This window comes from Macrobrachium rosenbergii, chromosome 6 (assembly GCF_040412425.1).
Source record: "Macrobrachium rosenbergii isolate ZJJX-2024 chromosome 6, ASM4041242v1, whole genome shotgun sequence".
In the NCBI taxonomy this organism is placed as follows: Eukaryota; Metazoa; Arthropoda; class Malacostraca; order Decapoda; family Palaemonidae; genus Macrobrachium; species Macrobrachium rosenbergii.
The window spans coordinates 28502557-28526462 of record NC_089746.1 but is presented as its reverse complement, the minus strand read 5'-3'; the positions used below and the strand labels follow the sequence as shown (position 1 = coordinate 28526462).

Here is a 23906-nt window from a genome sequence, read left to right as displayed (position 1 = left end):
ACGGTATTCAGAAGGAACGTAAACGATTACTAATGAAGAGGAAAGCACATAACGGAAATACTTCAAAAAATATCTACCCCCTAAAAATAAGTGGATAAAAATGTCAGGTAATGTAGTGACACTATAAGATTATTAATGAAGTCAAAAGCATAGAAATATTTAAAAAAAGGAAATTGAAGTTCACCAGTGGACTAAATGCATGAAAGAGCTCCTTTCATGCTTTCAGGAAAGACGTCACTTGAAGAATGATTTGCTGAAGTTTGCTAGTGGTGACAAGCCTTACAAATGTCGATACATCATTGATAGCGGCGTTGACTGACTGCCATCGATTTCTTGCAATGTCTCAGGGCTGTTGATTTTGTTTTCCTTTGCAGAACCACTCTTATTGAGATGTATGTTTTTTTTTTTTTAATTGCCGCTTCGGTGTTCGTTATGTCTTGGTATGGCCTGGCATTTGTGGTGACATTAAGATGATAACTAGACCTAACAAATGTTGGCTTCTCGGAGAAGATGAACTGAGTACTATCCTTCATAATCAAATTTTATTGCTTTGTGCGATCATATTTCTCAAGAAAGACTTAAGACCATTGCAGAAAACGGCAACAACTTGAATTACAAAGGTTTCACATTTGTCAAGAATTGGTCAGTAAAAGTCCGTTTTGCACATTGGAAAGGTTGAGGATTGGGAAAATCCACCCAGAGATATTAGTTATATCAATCAAAATATTACTCTAAGTGTTGTGATGCAAAGTATAAATCCTTAGGTATCATATGTTAAACTGTTAAGAGTTTCTGCAGTGTGTTAGAATGTGTTATTAAATATGATCGTCTCTGTTGGTCGCAACTCGTGATATTTCTTAAAAGCAAGAAATCGTGATTCTGTAACATCGTTCCGCATCTTAATTCAGTTTTATGTTTCCCGATAAAAATATTTCTTTGGTCAAGGAGCCTTTCTATATATATATATATATATATATATATATATATATATATATATATATATATATATATATATATAATATAAACAGTTGTCTGATTATCAAACAGTTGTCATCTTTGCGGAATACTCCAGTCTAGAGTGAATACAGAAAATGTTACTCATTCACACCTGGATTGTGCATTTCAGTAGGAACTTTGTTTATAAGTGCAAATGGCCTCGAATGACTATCATTGTTTTAAAAAAACGAATATATGCAAGTGGAACTGTAAGCTTTTTATTACATGCTTTTATTCAACTTGACTTCTGCATCTGTCTATCTATCCTCAAATCTCGTAATTCAATTTTCGACCTGTTCCCTTCGTCCGATGGAATTGAAATTTTGCATGGTTACTCACTCCTGGTGACAATACAGCCTTACATGATCAGTAGGTCAGCAGTGACCCTACAATGCCCTCTCCCAGTATCTCAGGATTTGCATGAAACTCTTCGGATTTTTCACAACTTCTTTGACTCGGTAGAATTTATCTTATATATAACCCCTCCCCTCTTCCATCCCCTTCCCCCTTCCCTTTTCCATCCCCCTCCCCAGCACACAATCAAGTGTTAATTTAACTGTGTCCTCCCCTCCCCTTCCTCCACCCATCCCCCTCCCCCTTCCAACGCACATCGTGTTAATTTAGCTGTGTCCTCCCCCTCCCCTCCCCCTTCCGGTGCATCTGATCAAGTGTTAATTTAGCTGGATCCTCCCCTTCCCCCTACGCCTTCCGGAGCACACGATCAAGTGTTAATTTAGCTGTGTCCTCCCCTCCCCCTCCCCCTTCCGGAGCACGCGACCAAAATCAAATGTTAGTTTAGCTGTGTCCTCTTCCTCCTCCCCTTCCTTCTTCCATCCCCTCACCCTTCCATCTTCCATCCCCCTTCCGGAGCACACAATCAAGTATTAATTTAGTTGCGTCCTCCCCATCTACTTCCACCTCCATCCCCTTCCCGTTTTCCTCCTCCCCTCCCCCTCACCTTCCATCTTCCCTCCCTCTCCCCTTCCCCATTCCTTCCCCCTCACCTTCCTAACCCCCTCCCCATAAACGGATAACAGTTTCGTTAACTACAATCATAAATTGGTTACAATTTCTTCCAAAACTAAGAAGTATAGAATCAAAATATATAAAAAACATTTTAAATACTTATTAAAATACACTAAAAAGTAACAAATAATTTTTTTGAGACACAACAGGTTTTTCTTACAATTAATCATGTCTACAAAAATAAAAGCGTGGTTGCCAAACATGGAAGGAAATGCTACAAGAAAAGAAACAGATTTTTTTTTTTATTTCTTGTAGCATTTCCTTCCATGTTTGTAGACATGATTAATTGTAAGAAAATCCTGTTGTCTCAAAAAATTATTTTTTACTTTTTAGTGCATTTTAATACAAGCATGTTTTTTAATACCATGGCTATATGCTCTAAAGTAGCCTAACGAGACTATCGTGTCCCATTTCTAGACTCACTGGGCTATCAAATTTATATTGAAGGAATTTCACAAAGAGCACTTGTCTCTTTCATTGTTGTTTAACCCTAGCACACACTAGGAAACAGATAAACTTTCAAGTAACTATTTTCTGCTTAACATGAATTATCTTTTAGTCAAACAAACATTTTTATTTATTTAACCTCACGTAACTTGTGACCACTATCAATTTCACTAAGTTAGAATTCCAAAATTCAAAGATTGACATACTTTTCCCTTCTCACAACTTTCTATTACCACTCTACTCGGACAGAAAATGCTACCCAAGAAGCAATCAATATCCAACAAGCATCTTTTCCTTAGAAGTTAAGTTTTTTATGATCAAGCCTCTATGTCTCTTCCCATCCCACTACCACTGCAAAAGTACTACATATAATGCACACACACCATCAACCCACAGTAAATTCTTTCTAATTCTGTCGAATATTTCAAGAGGATTTCATGCATTACTATACACAAATTTTTAAACAGTGTCAATCTTATATTTAGTCCGTGCTCCTATATTTAGTTACACTTCATTGCTTTCTATGAATACAGCATACCAAACGTGATCTGGTAAGGCAGGCACACAAATGGAACTTTTCAGCCACAGTTCTCCAGTTAACTCAACCTCCCAAAATCCAATAAATTACCACTGAAATCTTAAAAACATACCTGTAGGTATGAAACATCACCCGATATCCTGCTGCCAAATCATTAGAGAACTAATGGGTAGAATGCATTCCTTACCTAGTCACAACCACATGTTGGAGCCAGAAATTTCTGGTACAACACACTTCACTTTTGCCACCACCCCAACCCCATGCCTAGATGATGTCTATGGTCATGAATCACCTCTAGAATTTGTCAATACAACATATCACATACTATTGTGCAGTTTCATTCACGAGTTACACTAAATTTGATAAAAGAATTTTCATAAAAAAAACAAGCCTAAAGTACAATATCTAATCATCTGAGTGATTTTTAGTGCACTGAAAAACTAACTAGTGTTAATTTTAAGTAGGCATCTTCTATGCGCACTTCAAATGATAGTTTTTCTCGTAGTTTGACTTTGTAGATTGTATTCAACAAATAAAATACTTATTTCCACTTCACCCACATTTAATTAAACTTTGGTGCATCCAAAAAAAATATTGGGTGTCAGCAAATTTTACATGGTCACTTTCTGTATTATGATGACAAACATCCATTATCAAATTTTTGTTAACCAGAATGATTCCTGGAACAATTTTCTAGATAGATATAGCAGATTCCCAGAAGCATTGAATATCCTAGTATGCATGCCTCATATTCACTCTGCAGCAACAAAATAGAATCTGTCTGTACTTAGTATTTAACGAATTCAATGAAAATAGACTATAAACAGACAATACATGAAAAATGTTTGCTCCCCTCTGTGACACTAGTAGATTGTCTACAAGTCTATATTTGGGAAGAGCAAGACAGCCAACCTGCACCATCATTTGTCAACTAATGATCTGTCCATCTTATTCAGCCTGTAGGTGCCACATTAAAAGTGATCCCCACATGCGGTTTTGTTTTACTGTTTCCGTGGCCGCAACTATAATGCTTTCACTCTTTCCTTCTGAAATGTCCAACTTCGTCCCCCTTTAGCTGTTTGAATATAAATACTGTACAGCAATACAACCCAGCTTTGACTATTGAAGTGTGACTTGGTTTGGTAGCCAGAGTTAAAATACTTAACTCTTCTTAGTCTGTTCTTTAGATTTAATAACTGACTAAATAAAATAATGAGGAGGATCCCTAAATTTATAAAAAAATGACGAAGAACCTGATGAAAGTTTTTTCACATGCTCCCAAAACTTGAAATACACTGGTGATTTTAGTTTGGAAATTACCATGCAATTTAATATATAAAATTGTTTAACAACTAAGCTAACATTGAGCTCTAATAGATTTCACTTACTAAATTACAGTATCTAAAAGATTAATGGTTGTGCAAACAGAAAACATTGAAGATTCTCGTCAAATTTCCTTAAAGGATTAAATTCCAAAAATAAACTGTTGTTGTTTGAATGTTGGACTGTCACATAGCACATGCTTAATTGCTAGAGTTGTTCTGAATATGTATTCTGGGACTGGGCCACGAGTTATTAATCCAGTACCAGAGTCAAACTCAAAGATGTAATATTACTACAGCAAAGCCCCGTATTCGCGTTCTCATGGTTCGCGGACTCACGCATTCGCAGGTTTCTCTGTGGAACATATTTAGCCATCATTCGTGGAAAATTCGCCCATTTGCAGTATTTTTCACTGAAAAATATTCACTAATTACTGTATTTTCATATAATTTTCATGAATAAATGCAATTTTTGTGATAAAACTATTAAAATATTCAGGTATAAGCATTTTTACAGGGTTTTTCTTGGTTCAAGCTATCAAAATGGGCAGTTCTAAGTGTTTTTAGAGGGGTTTTAAGCATTCGCGGATTTGACCTATTCGCGGGGGGGTGTGGGACGCATCGTCTGCGAACACGAGGGGTTCATTGTACTTCAATATCACATTCATTTTGGAATGAACACATTCCCACATTGGGTTGAATCTCTAGCTGCTTATTACCAGATTAACCATTACACAAAGCCTGGCATTTACTAAAATGATGAGATTTAGCGTTAAATATCAAGTCGAATAGGTTTTAAAATGTTAAATAATCAGAGGAACTGGAACACTTATTCTACTCATGGGTGTACCTTCAGATTTATGTCAGCATAATTTCCCATAACTCCCACATTTGCATGGACCTAAAATACCATCTAGAATTAAATTTTGTTAAATAACTTTTTAGGATAATTCTGAAAGGCATCTACAACACTTCTAATAATTGAAAAGTACAGACTTCTGCAGTGACATTTTTACTAAATGCTGACTGGGAATAGAATAAATATACAATTTAGGCTGAAGGCCAAGCGTTGGGACCTATGAGGTCACTCAATGCTGAAACAGAAATCGACAGTAAGAAAGTTTGATAGGTTAACAGGAGGAAAACCTCATAGTTGCACAATGAATCAATTGTTAATAGAAAGTTTGATAGGTTAACAGGAGGAAAACTTCATAGTTGCACTATGAATCAATTGTTAGGAGAGGTTGGAAAGTAAGGTGGAAGAAACAGAATATGAACAGAGGTACAGCAAAAGGAATGAAAGGAGTTTTAGCTAGGGGCTGAAGGGACACTGCAAAGAACTTTAAGTAATGCCTCCAGTGCACTGACAGCGCTACCCTCCTACGCAGACTAAATGCTAGTCAAATTGCTGACAGGTCTCCTGTTGAGGGCTGATAAATTACTAGGTAATGAGATCCAACTTTTTACTGAAGCAAATTCTGCACCATACGAACTGGCCTTCCATATAGACCTTTGACATCTGTTTTTTTGGTTGCTTATGATTTTAATGGGTACTTTTATTTTTAAGTCAAAGTGTGCACATGTTGTACCTTACCTTACACATCTCCAAGAGGAAATGTTTACTTCTATCAACTGAAAACCTTTGGCTCGGCATTTTTTATGGTGGTGAAATACTTGCAAAGATGTCCTTGACCAAATTGCTTTTTCACATGGAAGTCATTTGCCTAGATCTCTGCACGTCATACTTGAAGCTCTTAAGCCCATTCTTATGAATTTAATGAATTATTGTAATCTGAGGAGGACCTTTAATCCAAACTACACAGAAAAGTTGTTCAGTAAACTCAGGATTGAGCTGTCAGCTTTATCATCACATTACATACTGCCTTCTTCTCTGACTTATATATTCTATTATCAAAAATTTGTCATAAGAAATTGTTATTGTAATTCCATCTCAAGCTGGAGTCTTAGTAAACCATGACAAGGCCAGATAATTTATTTCCAGGATGGCAATGGTAAAAATAGATTTCGCCAGTCCTAGGACTGAGGCAGTTTAACATTCTGGACTCACATGGTAATCTTATTTGATCTATCATAACTGCTTAAAAACTTCTCTTTAACCACTGGACAAAATGCAATTGTTGAAGATTTCGGACAAAATATCTTACAAGGATTCGTTTACAATACTCAATACTTACGTAATACATAGCAATTAATCAATCTACTGGGTGTTTCGAAATTAGAGGCGGCCCCCCCCCTCTACAGCATAAACTAAAATTGATATGGACAAAAACAAAAGATTCAGAGCAGATATTTATTCAAGTTTCTCTCTGAGTATTTAATATTTTGTGTGGCCTCCATCTGCCTGTACCACAGCCTGCACTCTTGAGGGGTATGATTTCAGCAAATCGCACAAAAGCTGATACTGAAACTCCATTTCCCTGAGCACTTCGATAATCTCTCTTTGCAGGTCGTCGAGGCTTGATATACCATTATAGTTCAGTGTGCATGCTTCAACACGATCCTTTGAGATACCACCAATGTTTTCAGACATATTAAGGTCAGGGGAGCTACCTGGAAATTCACTTGACAAGAAATCGATACCACTGTTTCAAAGCAGCTCCTGTGTCTGAAGAGCCTTGAAACATGGTGCCTTATCATGCAAAAATGTGACTTCTTCAACAGATAACACATTGTCAGGATCTTTGAGGAAAGAAAATACTCCATTAGTAAGCACAGTTTCTCTGAAGTATTCGCCATTCCATGACTGTCCTTTTTCTTTGATGATACACATTAACCGGCTTGGCCGTGAAACAGAAAAATTCCCAAACATTCAGGAAATTTCACAACTTGGTGATAGCGCAAGTCATCGCTGATATCATCCAACTTTGCAGCCCAAATGATGTCATTTTTATGATTTGGCTTCCTGGCTGTGTAAATGAAGAATTCATGTTGTGGCAACATGGAGAAAGTCAGCTTCATCACAATCTTTAAGAAATGAACCACAAATTCATGCACGGTCTTCTCTCTTCAAGCGTCAATTTATGTAAAGCCTTTCTTGGTCTACCCACTGCCTCAGCTATGATGGCTTTTGACTCCTGAGAAAGGACTTCAGGCCTTCCAGGATTCTCACTCTTTTCGCGATGGCAGTCATTATGGATTTTTGTTCCAGTTTCTTTTAACAAAGGATTCATCTCTTTTAATGTATTTAGCTATCCAGGAACATGAAATGAAGGATGCACCAGCATCCCTGGCCTCTCTGAAGGTTATAGCTCGGTTTCAGTCAATCCATCTGATTTCCTCAGAGTCGTTAGGCATGGCTGTATCTAACTCCGTCACTCAGTCTGAAAATACAAGAAATGTAAAATGAAAAATAGCTTAATAGAAACTTAAAATAATGTACTTGGAGATAGGCTATAGCAGAAAACTTCATAACTTTCCATTTGTTCTGTGGAGAGGGGGGGCTCTAAATTTCAAAACACCCGGTATATACTAATTTAAGTGATACTATATCACACAAGACAAATGGATTTTTCAATGTCCAACAATAACACTTCTACATCACGACAAGTATAAATTTCTGAGGTGGTATGTTTATAAATCATAACTGACAATCATACTACCAATAAGTATAAGGTAGCAAAACAGTGTTACTGTAAAATTCATCTTTATTATAGCCTTGTAATTCCTTAAACTACAATGTATAAAATTTGCTTTGACTGCCAGAGTAAAATATTATATTCAGATTACCTTGTTTTGAACATACTTACAAACTAAATTAGAGAAAGACCACTCAAAGACAAATCTCACAGCAAACTCACTATAAACTAATAAGAAAACAAGGTTGCAAAAAGGATCTAACCTATGACAACTCAAACTCACTAAAACTTGTAAAAATTATGAACAGGGCTTTGAACTATCAACAGGAGCTTCATCATATACGTATGTACAGTGTAGACATAGGACCTAACATAACTCCTTTTGGATTTTAAATAAAAGCTCTCTTCTTATTATTATTCATAATGGACCATAAAACTCTTGCAGGAAGTACAAAAAAGGCAAATTTCATGTTTGGTTCTTCTAACTACAGTTAACACTGACCTTAAAATGATTCTAAATAACAATAATTTTATTCGTACAAATACTTTTTATCGTTATCGATACTTGTACTTTCAGTTATTAAGTGTACCAAAAAATTTGTCTAAAGATGAAGAAAACCAGGCATTCAGAAATCCACTTAAACCATTACATCAAATTACATGAACAAACATGGAATGGAAAAAACCATACAAAAAACAACCATAATAGGGCATTTTGGCAAGACAAAATTTTAACAATACAACATGTGGTAAATAAATCTCCTCAATGGTGAACATACACAAAAACTCATAAGTATACTACCAGATATTGTTCTTCAACAAGATATGACATAAAAAAAGCATCATTTGAGACTACTTGTTCACAGGTGATTTAGGATGCACTGGAAATTATACAAACTCCAATACTATAGCTACCTTAACACTGGACTTTCCTAATGCTGCTTCTACCACGGAGAACAGTTCATGCTACAGACATTCACCACATTTCTTGAAAAATTTCCAAAGTTGCTTTTTAAACCTAAATTATCTTCTCTTCCTTGGTATTCAAAGCAGAAGAAAATCAGCTTTAAGCACCACTCAGAGCAATAAATACAGTACAAACAAATGAAATTAAAAGCATTGTTACAAAAACAGTAGAAATATGTAATAATGTAAAATTATGTCTATGACACTATATTTTTTTCACCCTTCCATAAAATCTTTCAATAAACTGATGAATAGAAACCAAGCTTCCCTACTTCAGTATTACTAACATATCAAACATAGTCTCTCACAAATTAAAGCGAAATCCAGCATTCCTTAACTACCTGTGAACATATGAAGAGTACCAGTAATAATTTTTAAAATAAACACACAAAAGAATACTGTCAAATATTGATAATCCTCTGACTGAGCATTAACCACATTCTTAGGTATGCATTTCATTGTCAACAACAGCCCACTTTGACAGAATAAAAAGATATAATACACAAGTGCACACAATGTGATTTTCACATAAATGTGGCTTTGCCAGTGGCACCATCATATGAATACATTTGAGCAGAAAATGAGACCAATAGTTTCCAGAATTTTAAGGATCCTTAAGTAAGCTCACCAGAATCTTTTCTAGCCATCATAGTGTTAGATGAATAGTAACACCACCATCCCAGAGCAGTATATGACCAGTAAAAAACGATTTGTAACTAATATTACAACTTTGTTTAATCACTAGAGACAGAGAGCTATTAAAAAATATAATTGATGGCTTTACCATCCAGATCAAAGTGGAAGTGGTATTGATACAGAGTAAAAGGGTTTGCATTATATCTGAGTTAATATCATACAGAAAGTCCTGCAATGACTAAGTAGACTGTTAACAGAGAGAGAGAGAGAGAGAGAGAGAGAGAGAGAGAGAGAGAGAGAGAGAGAGAGAGAGAGAGAGAGAGAGAGAGAGAGAGAGAGAGAGAGAGAGAGACTAAATTACTGGAAAACATTTGAAATCCCCCTCATATGGAACAGAAAAAATATTCCTTGGTAAGTCATGCAGGGGATAGAACATCAATATTAATGTACAGTAATTTTAACTGAAGTTCCAATTTCACAGAAAATAGTAATGTATACTTAAGAGAATACATAGCAAAAATTCATATATCTTTTAAAGTGATCCTGTAAAAATCTATAATTTAAACAAATAAAAGCACTGAAAATACATTTACATTTTTAATGAAAATACAGATCCATTCAAGTGCATTTTTAATGTACTTCGGGTACTTCCTGTAGCTGAGGAGGAGTATCAGGGGCTTCTACACTTTCTACAGTTCCTTCCTCTTTTACATTTGCCTCTTCCCCAACAGCAGCTTCAAGAGCCTGACGGGCTAACTGCTCAACAGCTTTAAATGGACTTTCACTAGGGTCATTCTGAAATGGAAAATGTAGAAAAACAATTAAAACTGCCATCCCAACTTAAAAAAGTGTAACAACATCACAGCAATTCCTGTCCTCTGCACAGTCTAATAAAATAAAATTTTCAGTGCAACAACCAGGAAATTTTGTTAGCTATTGATACTTTAACCACAATACGGAAGGTAAATATTAAAAAAAAATAAATAAATAAATAAATGGTACAAGAATACGAAATCAAGAAATAGAATATAATCAAATCATTTTTTAGAATATCTCTTTTATGGCTATATCAAAAGTTTGCATGTTATTAATTTTTGCCTACAATCTAGGTATTGTAAATGTTTACCTAGTATGCATTAAGCTGACCACCAAGCTGTCTTGTATATTGATTTATGTGCATCTTTCCATCCTCAAACAAACACAGTTGATTGTACTCTGACACCTGTTTTGTTCGCCTCGTGTCAGGCACTACTTTTCTGCTCACAAAAGCTATTGACCTGTCTGTTTGTTGTTTGAATAAATTAGTAAGTTTGTAGATGCAGCATCTTACACCTTCGCTACAAGGGACTCTACATCCATCTAGGCAGTGATTCCTCCAGAGGTTGTCACTCCAAGGGTTTCCAAGAACTCGCTGTGATTACCAGGAACATATGGAGTGAGGATGGTACTGCGTCTCTTGGCATGTCGGGACTGGGATTTGGCTAATAATGGGGCTAATAAGTTGCCTTGCTTGTGTCTTCATGTTCCCATATATGTAGCCAAGATCATAGTCGCCCACCATTAATGGTAAGTGGAGGACGTTAGAGGCAGCATTGACCGTTTCCATAATCCCGCTGGTCTCATGCTTGATGTCATCAACTGGGTTCCTGGTTATTCGTGAAAACATGGTGCTGCCTGCCAGGATCTTGTTCAGTTTCCGGTGGTATTCTTCGGTGTTGATGAGCACATACACGGCGGTCTTGTCAGCCCTGCAGACAGTGATGTCCTCATATTCTCTCAGTTCCTTGGCAGCTTTCTTCAGGCGCTGGTTGACATGTTGCTTCAGTAGTCGCCACGTTTGGTGAGGGGCTCAGCCAAGAGGAAGGCTGGTCAAAACATGTCAACAGAAACACTACAACAGTAGTATCAAATATACCAGACTCCATCTGCTGGCAAAGATGTCAAAAAATAAAAAAACATCCCGCTACAGCTGCTTAAGTCTGCGGAGTTACAACACCAGGTTTCAGTCCACTGCTTTTTCAGAAAATAAAATTCTGTTGTACAACGCTGTTTAAATCCACCGAAATATGAACACTGACCATTCATTAACCTTTACTGACATGCAGGAAAAGTGAATTGTAAGAAAAATTCAGAAAACTCAATATAAAATCAATCTGCGCAACACAGCCTTCCTTTTCAACAAAATATGCTTGACAGAGGATCTACCTCCTTCCTATATTATTTTTTTTCAAAAGATGAACCCTATTCATATCGAACAAGGCCACAGGGGCCACCGACTTGAAATTCAAGCTTCCAAAGAATATGGTGTTTGTCAGAAAGAAGTAACAGAGGGTAATAAGAAATATACAGAAAGAAAGAGATCGCTTATTAAAAATTGCAAATTTTTTAAGTAATTTGTATTTTTCCTAACACACAAAACTGAAGTTTTCTACACAGGAACCCAGTTAGCAACTTTCAACTTTCAGAAAAAGGTCACCAACCACCGAGTTGTAGCCCAGAGGTTTAATCAGCGATTTAGGAATTTTGACTTAAAATGAAAGTTAGTCATATGCCTTCTGGAATAAATGGTGGTCCTTCTGTGCTCCTTGGAAAAAAACCCTTCCTGGCAAGACAGTCAGTTGAAGTATGGGGAGGTTTGATAAAGATTCAAGCTTACAGGTTGTTTGAAAAAATCTTTCCTTAGTGGGAGAGTCTTGGGCAGTCTGTCAAAAGAAACAGATCAAAGAATCACTCCTTGCTTGGCAACCATGGTGTCACCAAAGTCATGCAGGAATTCAGTTAGCTGGGATTTTGCCAGAACCCTTTGAATCATAGCCAAAGGGGGAAAAGCACAGAAGTCTAGGTAAGACCAGTCCAACAGCCTTGCACTCAAGGTTGCAGATCCTGCAACCAGCAAGCAGTATACTGGGAGAAGAATGTTGAATCTTGTGGCAAAGAGCTCTAGAAAGGGAGTGCCCACAACTTCCCAAGATCCTTGCAGATCTGTGGATATATATTCCATTATGATGACAGAACTTGATCCTTCCTGCTCAGCAGATCAGCAACAATGATCATCCTTCCTAGCGCAGACTGAGGAAAGAGAGAGAGAGAGAGAGAGAGAGAGAGAGAGAGAGAGAGAGAGAGAGAGAGAGAGAGAGAAAACACTCCTTTCTTCCACCCAAGTGAGAATGAAACCCATGATTTGGAACAAAGGCTGACTTTGTGGCCCCTTAATTGCCTAAGTAAGCCAGAGAGAGAGAGAGAGAGAATCTTCTTGCCCTGAACTTTCTCTTCCAAAGCTACAAGGGTCTTCCACACTGCCAACATCTCCAGTTAATTTACGTAGAGTTCCTGTTCCTACATATACCAAACCTGACATTGCTTGTCAGCTGCAACCATTCCCCAACCTTCGGTCAATGCTTCTGAATAGTGTACAATGTGAGGTCTGGCTCTTCAGCTGAAGGGATACACCTTGTAACAAATGAGGTCACTGACTATCTCAAGGACTCTTCTAAATCCCTGGAGACCAGAATTTGTATAGAATCTGGATGAGTATTCCTGTTCCATCAATTCTTAAGAATGGATAGGAAGCCCTATGTATCAGCAGAGACAGGGACTTCTTTATTGGCAAGGAAGTGGACAGAATTTCTTCTAGACTTGGTGAAAAATTGTCTCATGACTTCTTCATCAGAGAAGCCAAGAAATCCTTTATACCCAAATGCATTCCCAGAAAAGGAATTTTTTAAGATGGAGTCCCGTGTGATTTTTGGAATATTTATCAAAATTCCCAACAGAATTGTTAATATTATACAGATTGTCTTTTGCTCTTAGGCCTTCCCTTCAGCTGCCCACTTGAATCAGTCAGTTGTCTAGAATGAGGAGCATCTAATGCCCTACGGGTAAGCCAACTTACCAATATTTTATCTAAACTGGATACAGGGATGCATTCCCAATGCATTTAAAAGAAAAGGTGAACTAAAACTGGAAAACCACTCAATATTTAATTGCAAAATGCAAGTTAGAAAAAAATAAAATTTCTTCTTTACAATTAAATTTAGGGAAATGCATTTTGGTTCAAATTATATAATTTTTACTATTGACTTCTAAAAAACACAATACAGGAAAGAGAGGAACTATCTTCTTGGTATGTGGAGTATACCAAGTTAAGAAATGGACGGAAAGAAAAATCAATATCAGCATGATAAAAATGTGGAGTGGTTCATTTTGAGGTTGGACAGTAGTAAACTTTGGGGCAGAAACCTACTCCCCAAACTACTACATCTGGCTCTCTGGAAGCTATGGCTTTGAATGCACGCAAGTACAAGACTAAGCATTTAAATATCTATTTAAAGACGGCTCATATGAACCCAAAATATTTTTTTAAAATGTACTACAGATTTTTAACCCTTTAACGCCGACTGGACGTATTTTACGTCAACAAAAGTTGTCTGTCGGGTGCCGAGTGGACGTAAAATACGTCAACTACAAAAAGTTTTTTTAAATATTCACGGAAAAATACTTATAGGCCTCGTTTGCGAAAAATTTTAAATCACGCGCCTTGAGGGATGCTGGGAGTTCACGGATCACGCTGTTGTTTTGTTTACAAGCATGACCCAGCTGTGCATGCGCGAATTTCTTTCTTCTCGCACTACAAAGCATCAGCGAAGCATCGTCAGAGAGCGATTTCTTGACGCATTCGTGTTTTGCCGAACTTGTGCAAGTGTTAGCGTGTTTGTGACGCAATAGGACGTACGCAGAGATGTCCCAACGTCGTCAGGACTCTGAAAGGTGCGTATTGCCTGTCGATAGTGAGCGTGTGAGACGCGTTTTAGACTTGGATGCTGGAGAGGGACCAAGCACCCAAGGTGATCCATCTTTTCAACGCCTTGTACGGCCACGTGTGGCCGAAAGTGACCGTGGGCCCCAAGGGCCATACCCTGTGCCTTTTACGACCCCTAGGAAACATCGGGGTGTCCTGAGAGGCATTCATAAACATTTGGGAGGCCTCCAACAAAAGGACATTGATGAATACTTGTTGGAGCTCGATCAAGAGCAGGTGGAAAGTCCTCATTTTGATGGCACTTGGTCATCTAGTGACGAGAACATCATGCCTGATGTCAGTGATGACGAGTATTTTCCCCCAATGTCCGTACGAGAGCCAGAGCATGAAAGTGAACTCGAGTTCAGTGGTTTCAGTGCTCATGGGGGAGAGTCTGAGGAGGAGGAGGCACTGATTGTGGCTGGTGGGGACGAGACAGAAAGTGATAGTGAAAGTGAGGGAGATGGGCCAGTGGGGTGCGGTCGTGCCCGCAGAAGGTCGCAACGTCGCGGCAGCCTAAGTGAAGGCCGTTCGTCCAAAAGTGATGAGGGGTGGTTGGAGGACCCCACCCTACCCAACATGCACCCATTCACGGCAGTACCTGGACTGACCGTCCCTGTGCCTGTCACTGCACTGGGGTTCATTTAGCTCTTCCTTACACGGGAATTGCTGGAATACCGCGTTGCAAAGATGGCGGATTACGCTCGGTACTGCCGTGAGGAACTGCAGATGACGTTGTCGTATCGATGGCTGGGCTGCAACCTCACGGACATGGCACATTTTTTGGGGCTCCACATTTTTTTGGGAATGATGCCTGCTGCTGACATCAGGCAATATTGGAGGCGGAATTTTTTTTAAGTACGCCCAGTGTGCCTGGCATTATGTCCCGTGATAGTTTCCTGGCGTTGGACAGGTATTTCAACGCCTTCAACCGAAGGGCCATACCCCGGAATAACCCAGATCGCCTCATCTTAGTCCGCCCAGTGTTGGAGTACATTCGTGAACGGTGCCAGTTTCTCGTGGTTCCTTCCAAGAACCTTTCTTTGGATGAGGGGGTGATGCCATACAAAGGACGTCTAAGCATAAAAGTGTACAACCCCAAGAAGCCAAAGAAATATATATGGTGTGAAGTTATTTTTTATTACGGAATCCAACACTGGATACGTCGTTGACTTCTCTGTGTATTCCGGGGTCTTCTCCACGCTGCGTGACACTGTCTTCGGTCTTGTGGATCGTTTCCGTAACCAGGGATACCACCTGTTTATGGATAATTATTATAACTCGGTGTCCCTGGCCCAGGAACTGTATGAAGCAGGTGTGCACATCAGTGGTACCCTTTGGTTGGTGCGTGGGGCCCCAAATGTCCTCAAGAGGTTTGCTAGCCACCCGCAATATCTGGCAAGAGGAGAGACAGAGTGGCAGCGGAAGGGAGATGTCTTCGTCATCTGTTGGAAGGGGGTCCAACTCGTGCCCATGATTACAACCAGTCATGAGCCCATCCAAGAAGAGATCGTTCAGCGGAAGACGACACGTCGGCAGGGCCGAGTTACATAAGAGGAGTTTCGTGTCCAACGGCCTTCTGTCATCGGGCACTACAATAGGCACATGGGAGGAGTTGATCTCTTTGATCAACTCATCCAGTATTATCCCTTCGCCAGGAGAACCAGGTGGTGGACACAGAAGCTCCTCAAATACCTCCTTCAGTTGGCCCTCCAGAATGCCTACACCCTCTACTGTGGGTACAATTCAGACACCCAGAGGTTGTCCCACATCCAGTTTCTCGAGGTGGCCGGGAATGCCCTCATAAACTTCAATCCTGAGGAGTGGCCTTCCAACACCGCCCCTCTGCCCCGAGAGGATAGGGCAGATGTCGCTAGGAGGGCCAACCTCGGTCGTTCTGCTCCTGCCAATGCCGCCCCTGCTGCTGCCCTCCCTCACATTCCAATGTCCCGTCGGGTAGTGGACCCTGTGTGTCGGCTGCAGGCAGGGGATCACACACTGGAGCCCCTAGAAGGGCGTAAGCAGAAACGGTGCCGGGTGTGCCATATGAATGGCAGAAGAAGAGACACCCAGTTCGTCTGTCGCACCTGCAAGGTAGCACTTTGCAGGATCGGGGAGTGTGACTGCAAATACCACACTGCGGTCATGTATTGGAGTGCGTCTACCCGAGAGACACTGGAGGGCACAGTGGACCGCTGAAGGGTGGCCCATCTGCAGTAAGGGTGCACGTCTCCTTCCTCCACCAGTACCTCATCATGTCTAGAGGAAAAAAATGCAAGACTCTTCAATGGAGGAGGGAGAAAACAAGAATAGAACAAAGAGTCAGGATTACTAGTGAGTATTCTGCATTGATTTTATATTTAATTTTATATTTATTACAAGTTTTTAAATATCTGTATTTATTAGTGTTTTGTATATTTCGTTTTATGCAAAAAAAAAAAAAAAAAAAAAAAAAGTTTTTCACCTGCATTCCTTTTTTATTTATGTATTCGTACCAAAATAAAAAAAAATATATATGTGTGTATCTATGAATGTGTGTATATATATATATATATATATATATATATATATATATATATATATATATATATATATATATATATATATATATATATATATATTTTTTTTTTTTTTTTTTGGCAAGCAAAAAATCTTACATTCTATTGATATTCAATCATTTACCTTCATTTTGCAATGAACGGGAAGTCTCTAGCACAATATTTCAATTTATGGTGAATTTAAAAAAAAAAATTTTTCCTTACGTCCGTGCGCGCTAACTGCTGAAAATCTCAGAAATTCTTTAGTCACTTTGTTGTAATTTTTACAGTTTCCTATTAGCCGTTACATAAAGTTTTATATATGAAAATGTGCACAATTTCATGTAGAATACAACAAAAAATAACGCAAGGTTGTAGCTTTCATCAGTTTTGAAATATTTTCATATAAATCACGATAAGTGCCAAAATTTCAACCTTCGGTCAACTTTGACTCGACCGAAATGGTTGAAAAATGCAATTGTAAGCTAAAACTCTTACATTCTAGTAATATTCAATCATTTACCTTCATTTTGTAACAAACGGGAAGTCTCTAGCACAATATTTCGATTTATGGTTAATTTTTTAATAAAACTTTTCCCTTACGTCTGCTCGTTACCTCTGTTGAAAATCTCTGAAATTCTTTAGTCACTTTGTCGTAATTTTTGCACCGTTTTATATTAGCCATTGCATAGTTTTATATATGAAAACGTGTACAATTTCATGTAGAATACAATAAAAAAAACTCATGGTTGTAGCTTTTATCAGTTTTGAAATATTTTCATATAAATCACGATAAGTGCAAAAATTTCAACCTTCGGTCAACTTTGACTCAACCGAAATGGTCGAAAAATGCAATCGTTAGCTATAACTCTTACATTCTAGAAATATTCAATCATTTACCTTCATTTTGCAACAAACAAGAAGTCTCTAGCACAATATTTCGATTTATGGTGAATTTTTAAAAAAAACTTTTTCCTTACGTCCGCGCACGCTAAGTGCTGAAAATTTCAGAATTTCTTTTGTCACTTTTCATAATTTTTGAACCATTTTATATTAGCCGTTACATAAAGTTTTATACATGAAAATGTGCGCAATTTCATGTAGAATACAACAAAAAATAACTCATGGTTGTAGCTTTTTATCAGTTTTGAAATATTTTCATATAAATCACGATATATAGAAAAAATTTGACCTTCGGTCAACTTTCACTCGACCGAAATGGTCGAAAACTGCAATTGTAAGCTAAAACTCTTACATTCTAGTAATATTCAATCATTTACCTTCCTTTTGCAACAAACGGGAAGTCTCTAGCACAATATTTTGATTTATGGTGAATTTTTTAAAAAAACTTTTTTTTTTACGTCCAAGCGTTACGAATTCATGCATCTTTTGTGATAGTATTTTCTGTGTTGCTTTGATCGTTTTACAATTTGTTATATACCAAAATCATCGCAATTTAGTGTACAATACAAGGAAAAAAACATATCTCATTAGCTTTAACCGTTTTGCTCACAGCGCAATTTGTATACAATTATATATGAAAAATTTTTTTTTCCGCTGTCATATATTCCAGTATTTTTATATGATGATTTTTTTTCATTTCTGATGGTTGCATATTAAACTTCAAGCAATGACAAAAAAAGGAGCCAAAAATGAACTCCTAATCTTAAAAACTAAGCGTGCTGTGACTTTTTGAAAAAAACTTTCTTTCCGCTTCGGCGCTAACTCTCAAACCCCGCTGGAATACAGGAGACACTTTTGTAAATAGACACTCAGCGTTTAAGGGTTAATTAAAATGTTTGTTACCGAGTACAGTGTAACAAGAACACTCAAAGAAATTCTCACACTCACATCAGCTGCACTTAACCCTTCATACACTCACTCTGATAATCTGGATAAAACAAAATGAAAATATGATACTTATATAATAAAACACAACCTACAACATTTAGCAAAATTTGAGACCTATGTGTGTATGCAACTCCTGATGACGCTGAGGCAAATGTGGAAATGTAAGATGGAACTAACACTGTAGTTTTCAGCAGAGAGGGCTCATCCAAGTAATAATGATGAACAGTAGAAATGGTGGATAAATAATTGTTAGCCTTGTATGTTACTTTGCATGAAGGCAAAAAAATTCCAATAATACATTACCTGATAGATGTACAAAATAAGAGCAACAATAAGTCCAAGGAACAACAACTTGACAAGGAGGCGCACAATTAAGGATATCTTGCTTTTTCTGTCCTGTTCTTGGTCATCATCTTCCTCTTCAGTAGAAACCTTTGTAGGAGATGCAGTTGCATTTATCAGCTCACTGAAAAAAAGAGAAATACAGCAAATTTTCAAACTGAAGTATACTTTTGAACTTTCCCTTATCAACCTGAGATGTGTTGTTGACTTTGCACTGTATACAGCATGTACAAAGAGCACTTACATTCTGATTTTAACCCATTAACCCTTAAACGCCTGTTGGACGTTTTAAACGTCCTCCAAAATTGTCTGTCGAATGCCGAGTGGACGCGTTGCAAACGCCGACTGAAAATGCTTTTTTAAAATATTCGCAGAAAAATAATTGTAGGCCTAGTTTGCGGAAGATTTCAAATCCCGCCTACCGGGCGGATGCTGGGAGTTCACGGATCCAGCTGTTGTTTTGTTTCTGAGCGCCACCCAGACGCCGCATGCGGAATTTCCCCATCTCGCATCAGAGAGCATCAGAGCAGCACCTTGCGGGAGCGATATTTTGACGCAGACGTGTTTTGTTGAACTTTTGCGAGTGTTAGCGTATTCATGCTGCAACAGAACGCTTGCAGAGATGTCACAAAGGCGCCAGGACGTGAAAGGCGATACTGCCTGTCGGAAGTGAGCGTGTGAGGCGAGTTTTAGACTGAGATGCTGGAGAAGGACCCAGCATCCAAAGTGAATTTTAACATTCGGTCAACTTTGACTCAACCGAAATGATCGAAAATGCATCCGTAGTAAGCAAATTATTACATTCGAGTAACAATCAATCATTTATCTTCATTTTGCAACAAACAGAAAGTCTCTAGCACAATATTTAGAATTTTGGTGAATTTTTGAAAAAAAAATTTTCCTCCGCTCCGCACGCACGAACTCTGCTGAAAATCCTGTCATTTCTTGCGTCAGCTTGCCGTAATTTTTTCACCGTTTCATATTATTCGTTACATAAAGTGTTATACAATAAAATGTGCGCAATTTCATGTAGAATACAACAAAAAATATAATATTCCTTTAGCTCTTCACAGTGTTTTAATATTTGCATCGAAATCACGATAACTGACAAAATTTTAACATTCGTCAACTTTGACTCGACCAAATGATCAAAAACGCATCCGTAGCCATAATTATTACATTCGAGTAACAATCAATCATTTACCTTCATTTTGCAACAAACGGAAAGTCTCTAGCACAATATTTAGAATTTTGGTGAATTTTTGAAAAAATTTTCCTCCGCTCAGCTTCAAGAAACTCCGCTGAAAATCCTGTCATTTCTTGCGCCAGCTTGCCGTAATTTTTTTTCACCGCTTTCATATTATTCGTTACATAAAGTGTTATACATCAAAATGTGCACAATTTCATGTAGAATACAACAAAAAATATATCATTCCTTTAGATCTTCACAGTTTTTTACTATTTACATCGAAATCACGATAACTGACAAAATTTTAACATTCGGTCAACTTTGATTCGACCGAAATGATAAAAAACGCATCCATAAGCCATAATTATTACATTCGAGTAACAATCAATCATTTACCTTCATTTTGCAACAAACGGAAAGTCTCTAGCACATTATTTAGATTTTTGGTGAATTTTTGGAGAAAAAAAAAAAAAAAAAAAAAAAAAAAAATCCTTAACTCAGGCATTCGCTGAAAATCCTAGCATTTCTTGCGCCAGCTTGCCGTAATTTTTTCGCCGTTTCATATTATTCGTTACATAAAGTGTTATACATCAAAATGTGTGCAATTTCATGTAGAATACAACAAAAAATATATCATTCCTTTAGCTCTTCACAGTTTTTTAATATTTTCACTAAATCACGATAACTGACAAAATTTTAACATTCGGTCAACTTTGATTCAACCGAGAAGATCAAAAAACACATCCGTAAGCCATAATTATGACATTCGAGTAACAATCAATCATTTACCTTCATTTTTGCAACAAACGGAAAGTCTCTAGCACATTATTTAGATTTTTGGTTAATTTTTTGAAAAAAATTTTCCTTTTCCGCGCCATTACTCCGCTGAAAATCCTGTCATTTCTTAATCCAGCTTGTCGTAATTTTTTTCGCCGCTTTCATATTATTCGTTACATAAAGTGTTATACATCAAAATGTGTGAAATTTCATGTAGAATACAACAAAAATATGTCATTCCTTTAGCTCTTCACAGTTTTTTAATATTTTCACGAAATCACGATAACTGACAAAATTTTAACATTCGGTCAACTTTGACTTCGACGAAATGATCAAAACGATCCGTAAGTTTTCATAATTATTACATTCGAGTAACAATCAATCATTTACCTTCATTTTGCAACAAACGGAAAGTCTCTAGCACAATATGTAGATTTTTGGTGAATTTTTGAAAAAAATTTTCCTTTGCTCGGCGTAATGCGGACTCTGAAAATCCTGTCATTTCTTGCGTCAGCTTGCCGTAATTTTTTTCATTTTACCATTTCATATTATTCGTTACATAAAGTGTTATACATCAAAATGTGCGCAATTTCATGTAGAATACAACAAAAATATATCATTCCTTTAGTTTCTTCACAGTTTTTTATATTTACATCGAAATAACGATAAATAGAAAAAATCAACCTTCGGTCAACTTTAACTCGATCGAAATGGTTCAAAAATGCAATTGTAAGCTAAAAAACTTACAGCCTAGTAATATTTAATCAATTTCCTTCATTTTGGCACAATTGGAAAGTCTCTAGCACAATATTTTAATTTTTGGTGAATTTTTGAAAAAAAAAAAAACAACTTTTTTACGTCCGTATGCTACTTAATTCATGAATCATTTTGTGATAATATTTTCTCTGTGTTGCTTTAATCGTTTTACAATCTGTTACATACCAAAAACATCGCAATTTAGTGTACAATACAACTAAAAAAATTAACTCATTAGCTTCAACCGCTTTCCTTACAGCGATTTGTATACAATTATATACGAGTTTTTTTTTTTCGCTGTCATATATTCCAATATTTATATATGATAATGATATTTTTTTATTTCTGATGGTTGCATACTAAACTTCAGGCAATGAGAAAAAAGGAGCCAAAAATGAACTCTTAATCTTGAAAACTAAAGCGCTGTGATTTTTTGAAAAAACTTTTTTCCGCTTCGGCGCTACCTCTCGGAGGCCGCCGGCATAGGGGAGACGTTTTTGAAAATAGGGCTTCAGCGTTAAAGGGTTAATACCCACAATTATCTACTAAAGTGTCTATGGATTATTTCTTCAGAAATACTTGACTTTGGTCTAAATAACAAGGTTCTGCTCATTAAAACTAAAATTTTATGGGTAGATATAAATTCGTGAGTGGTAGGACTTCCTGTCGTTGGGCAGTGGAGTTAACACATTTGCGCAATTTTTTATGAATTCATATATAATAGTCAAATAAAAGTAGTGAATTATATCCTGAAGCCTAAGAGGAATTTCTTTATGAACAAACATCATGAAGACAGAGTAACATTCATTAATATTAGCTGTTACTTTGTGTTGGGGCTCAGACATTGTAAATAACTTTCCCACCTCGTCAGGTTTCATTCGAGACCGTTTACGAAACTATAATCTTTAAACCAATGGTTACTACAATTAGCAGGATGGACAAAAATTATTCCCCAATTATGTTAAAACCACGTTCTTTATTCATATTTGTGAAGAGTGGTAAACAAAAAATATACCTTTCCATGGGTAGTTTTCTTGCCTCATGCAGTGAAAATGAGAAAATGTCAAACCATACGATAAAAACTAATATGAATCATTTAATGAATTTTCAAACTGAACATACTGAATTAGTGGAAAACACTGTATTTTCTATCAACTTAATCAATTCTGATGAAATAAGTTTCCCTCATATTTGTCAGAAACCTTTGGGTACTTCTCCATATGTACTGGGTGCAATGGAACAGAATACATTTTGCAGAGAAATGATATTTTAATGATAAAATAAAGTTTGTTCATACTTACCTGGCAGATATATATATAGCTGTATTCTCCGAAGGTCCGACAGAATTTCAAATTTCATGCGGCACACGCAGTGGCCGGTCAGGTGGTTAGTACCCATTCCCGCCGCTGGGAGGCGGTATCAGGAACCATTCCCATTTTCTATTCAGATTTTCTAACGCCACTGTCTCCTGAGGGAGGAGGGAGGGCAATATGAATATATATATCTGCCAGGTAAGTATGAACAAACTTTATTTTATCATTAAAATATCATTTTGTTCATGAGACTTACCTGCCAGATATATATATATAGCTGAATACCACCTTTGGAGGGGGTAGAGACAGCCAAGAATTAGGAAAAAACCAAGTATTGGTAAAATTATTTTGGTTCCTTATCTGATAGCGTAGCTGACTGAGTGGTTACTGCCACTCTAGTCTGCTTCTGCTTTACTAGAGACCCCAGCGAGGTAGTGACCTATATAGCTGGCGACTTCTAGATGATCTGTCAACGGGGCGTGACCACAATGTGACTAGATCATAGACCATACAAAGAGACAAAAGAGCATTACTAACCACCTAACCAACACCTAAAGCGTTAGTTTGCAAAGGATTGGGAAGACTGCCTCCAGTAGTCGACCCAACAACCACAAAAACACAATTAAAAAGGGATAGGATCAGAGTTACCCCTGTCCCCAAGGTTGCTGAAGCAGCAATGTATGGTCCCAGCGAAAAAGCAATTTTCTGATGCTACCTAAACATCTTGCCAAGAGTGTGAGGCAAACACCGAATTGACTTCGCCAAAATGTGGCACTAAAATGTCACTGAGTACCATATTTTTCTTGAACGCCATGG

The 23906-nt window shown here is 37.4% G+C and overlaps 1 protein-coding gene across 10 annotated transcripts in view; it reads right to left on the bottom strand.

The window, feature by feature from the left end:
- Window positions 1–7976: 7976 nt before the first annotated feature.
- The window catches only part of LOC136839388 (lamina-associated polypeptide 2, isoforms alpha/zeta-like), a 74017-nt gene continuing 58087 nt past the window's right edge, over window positions 7977–23906 (bottom strand). For all 10 annotated transcript variants that reach the window (XM_067105356.1, XM_067105358.1, XM_067105359.1 and 7 more), the window contains 2 exons: window positions 19017–19179; window positions 7977–10322 (listed from right to left, as the gene is read on the bottom strand). In XM_067105356.1, coding sequence (XP_066961457.1) covers window positions 10158–10322; window positions 19017–19179 — 328 coding nt within the window. In that variant the 3' untranslated portion in view covers window positions 7977–10157. The remainder of the gene's footprint in view (window positions 10323–19016; window positions 19180–23906) is intronic.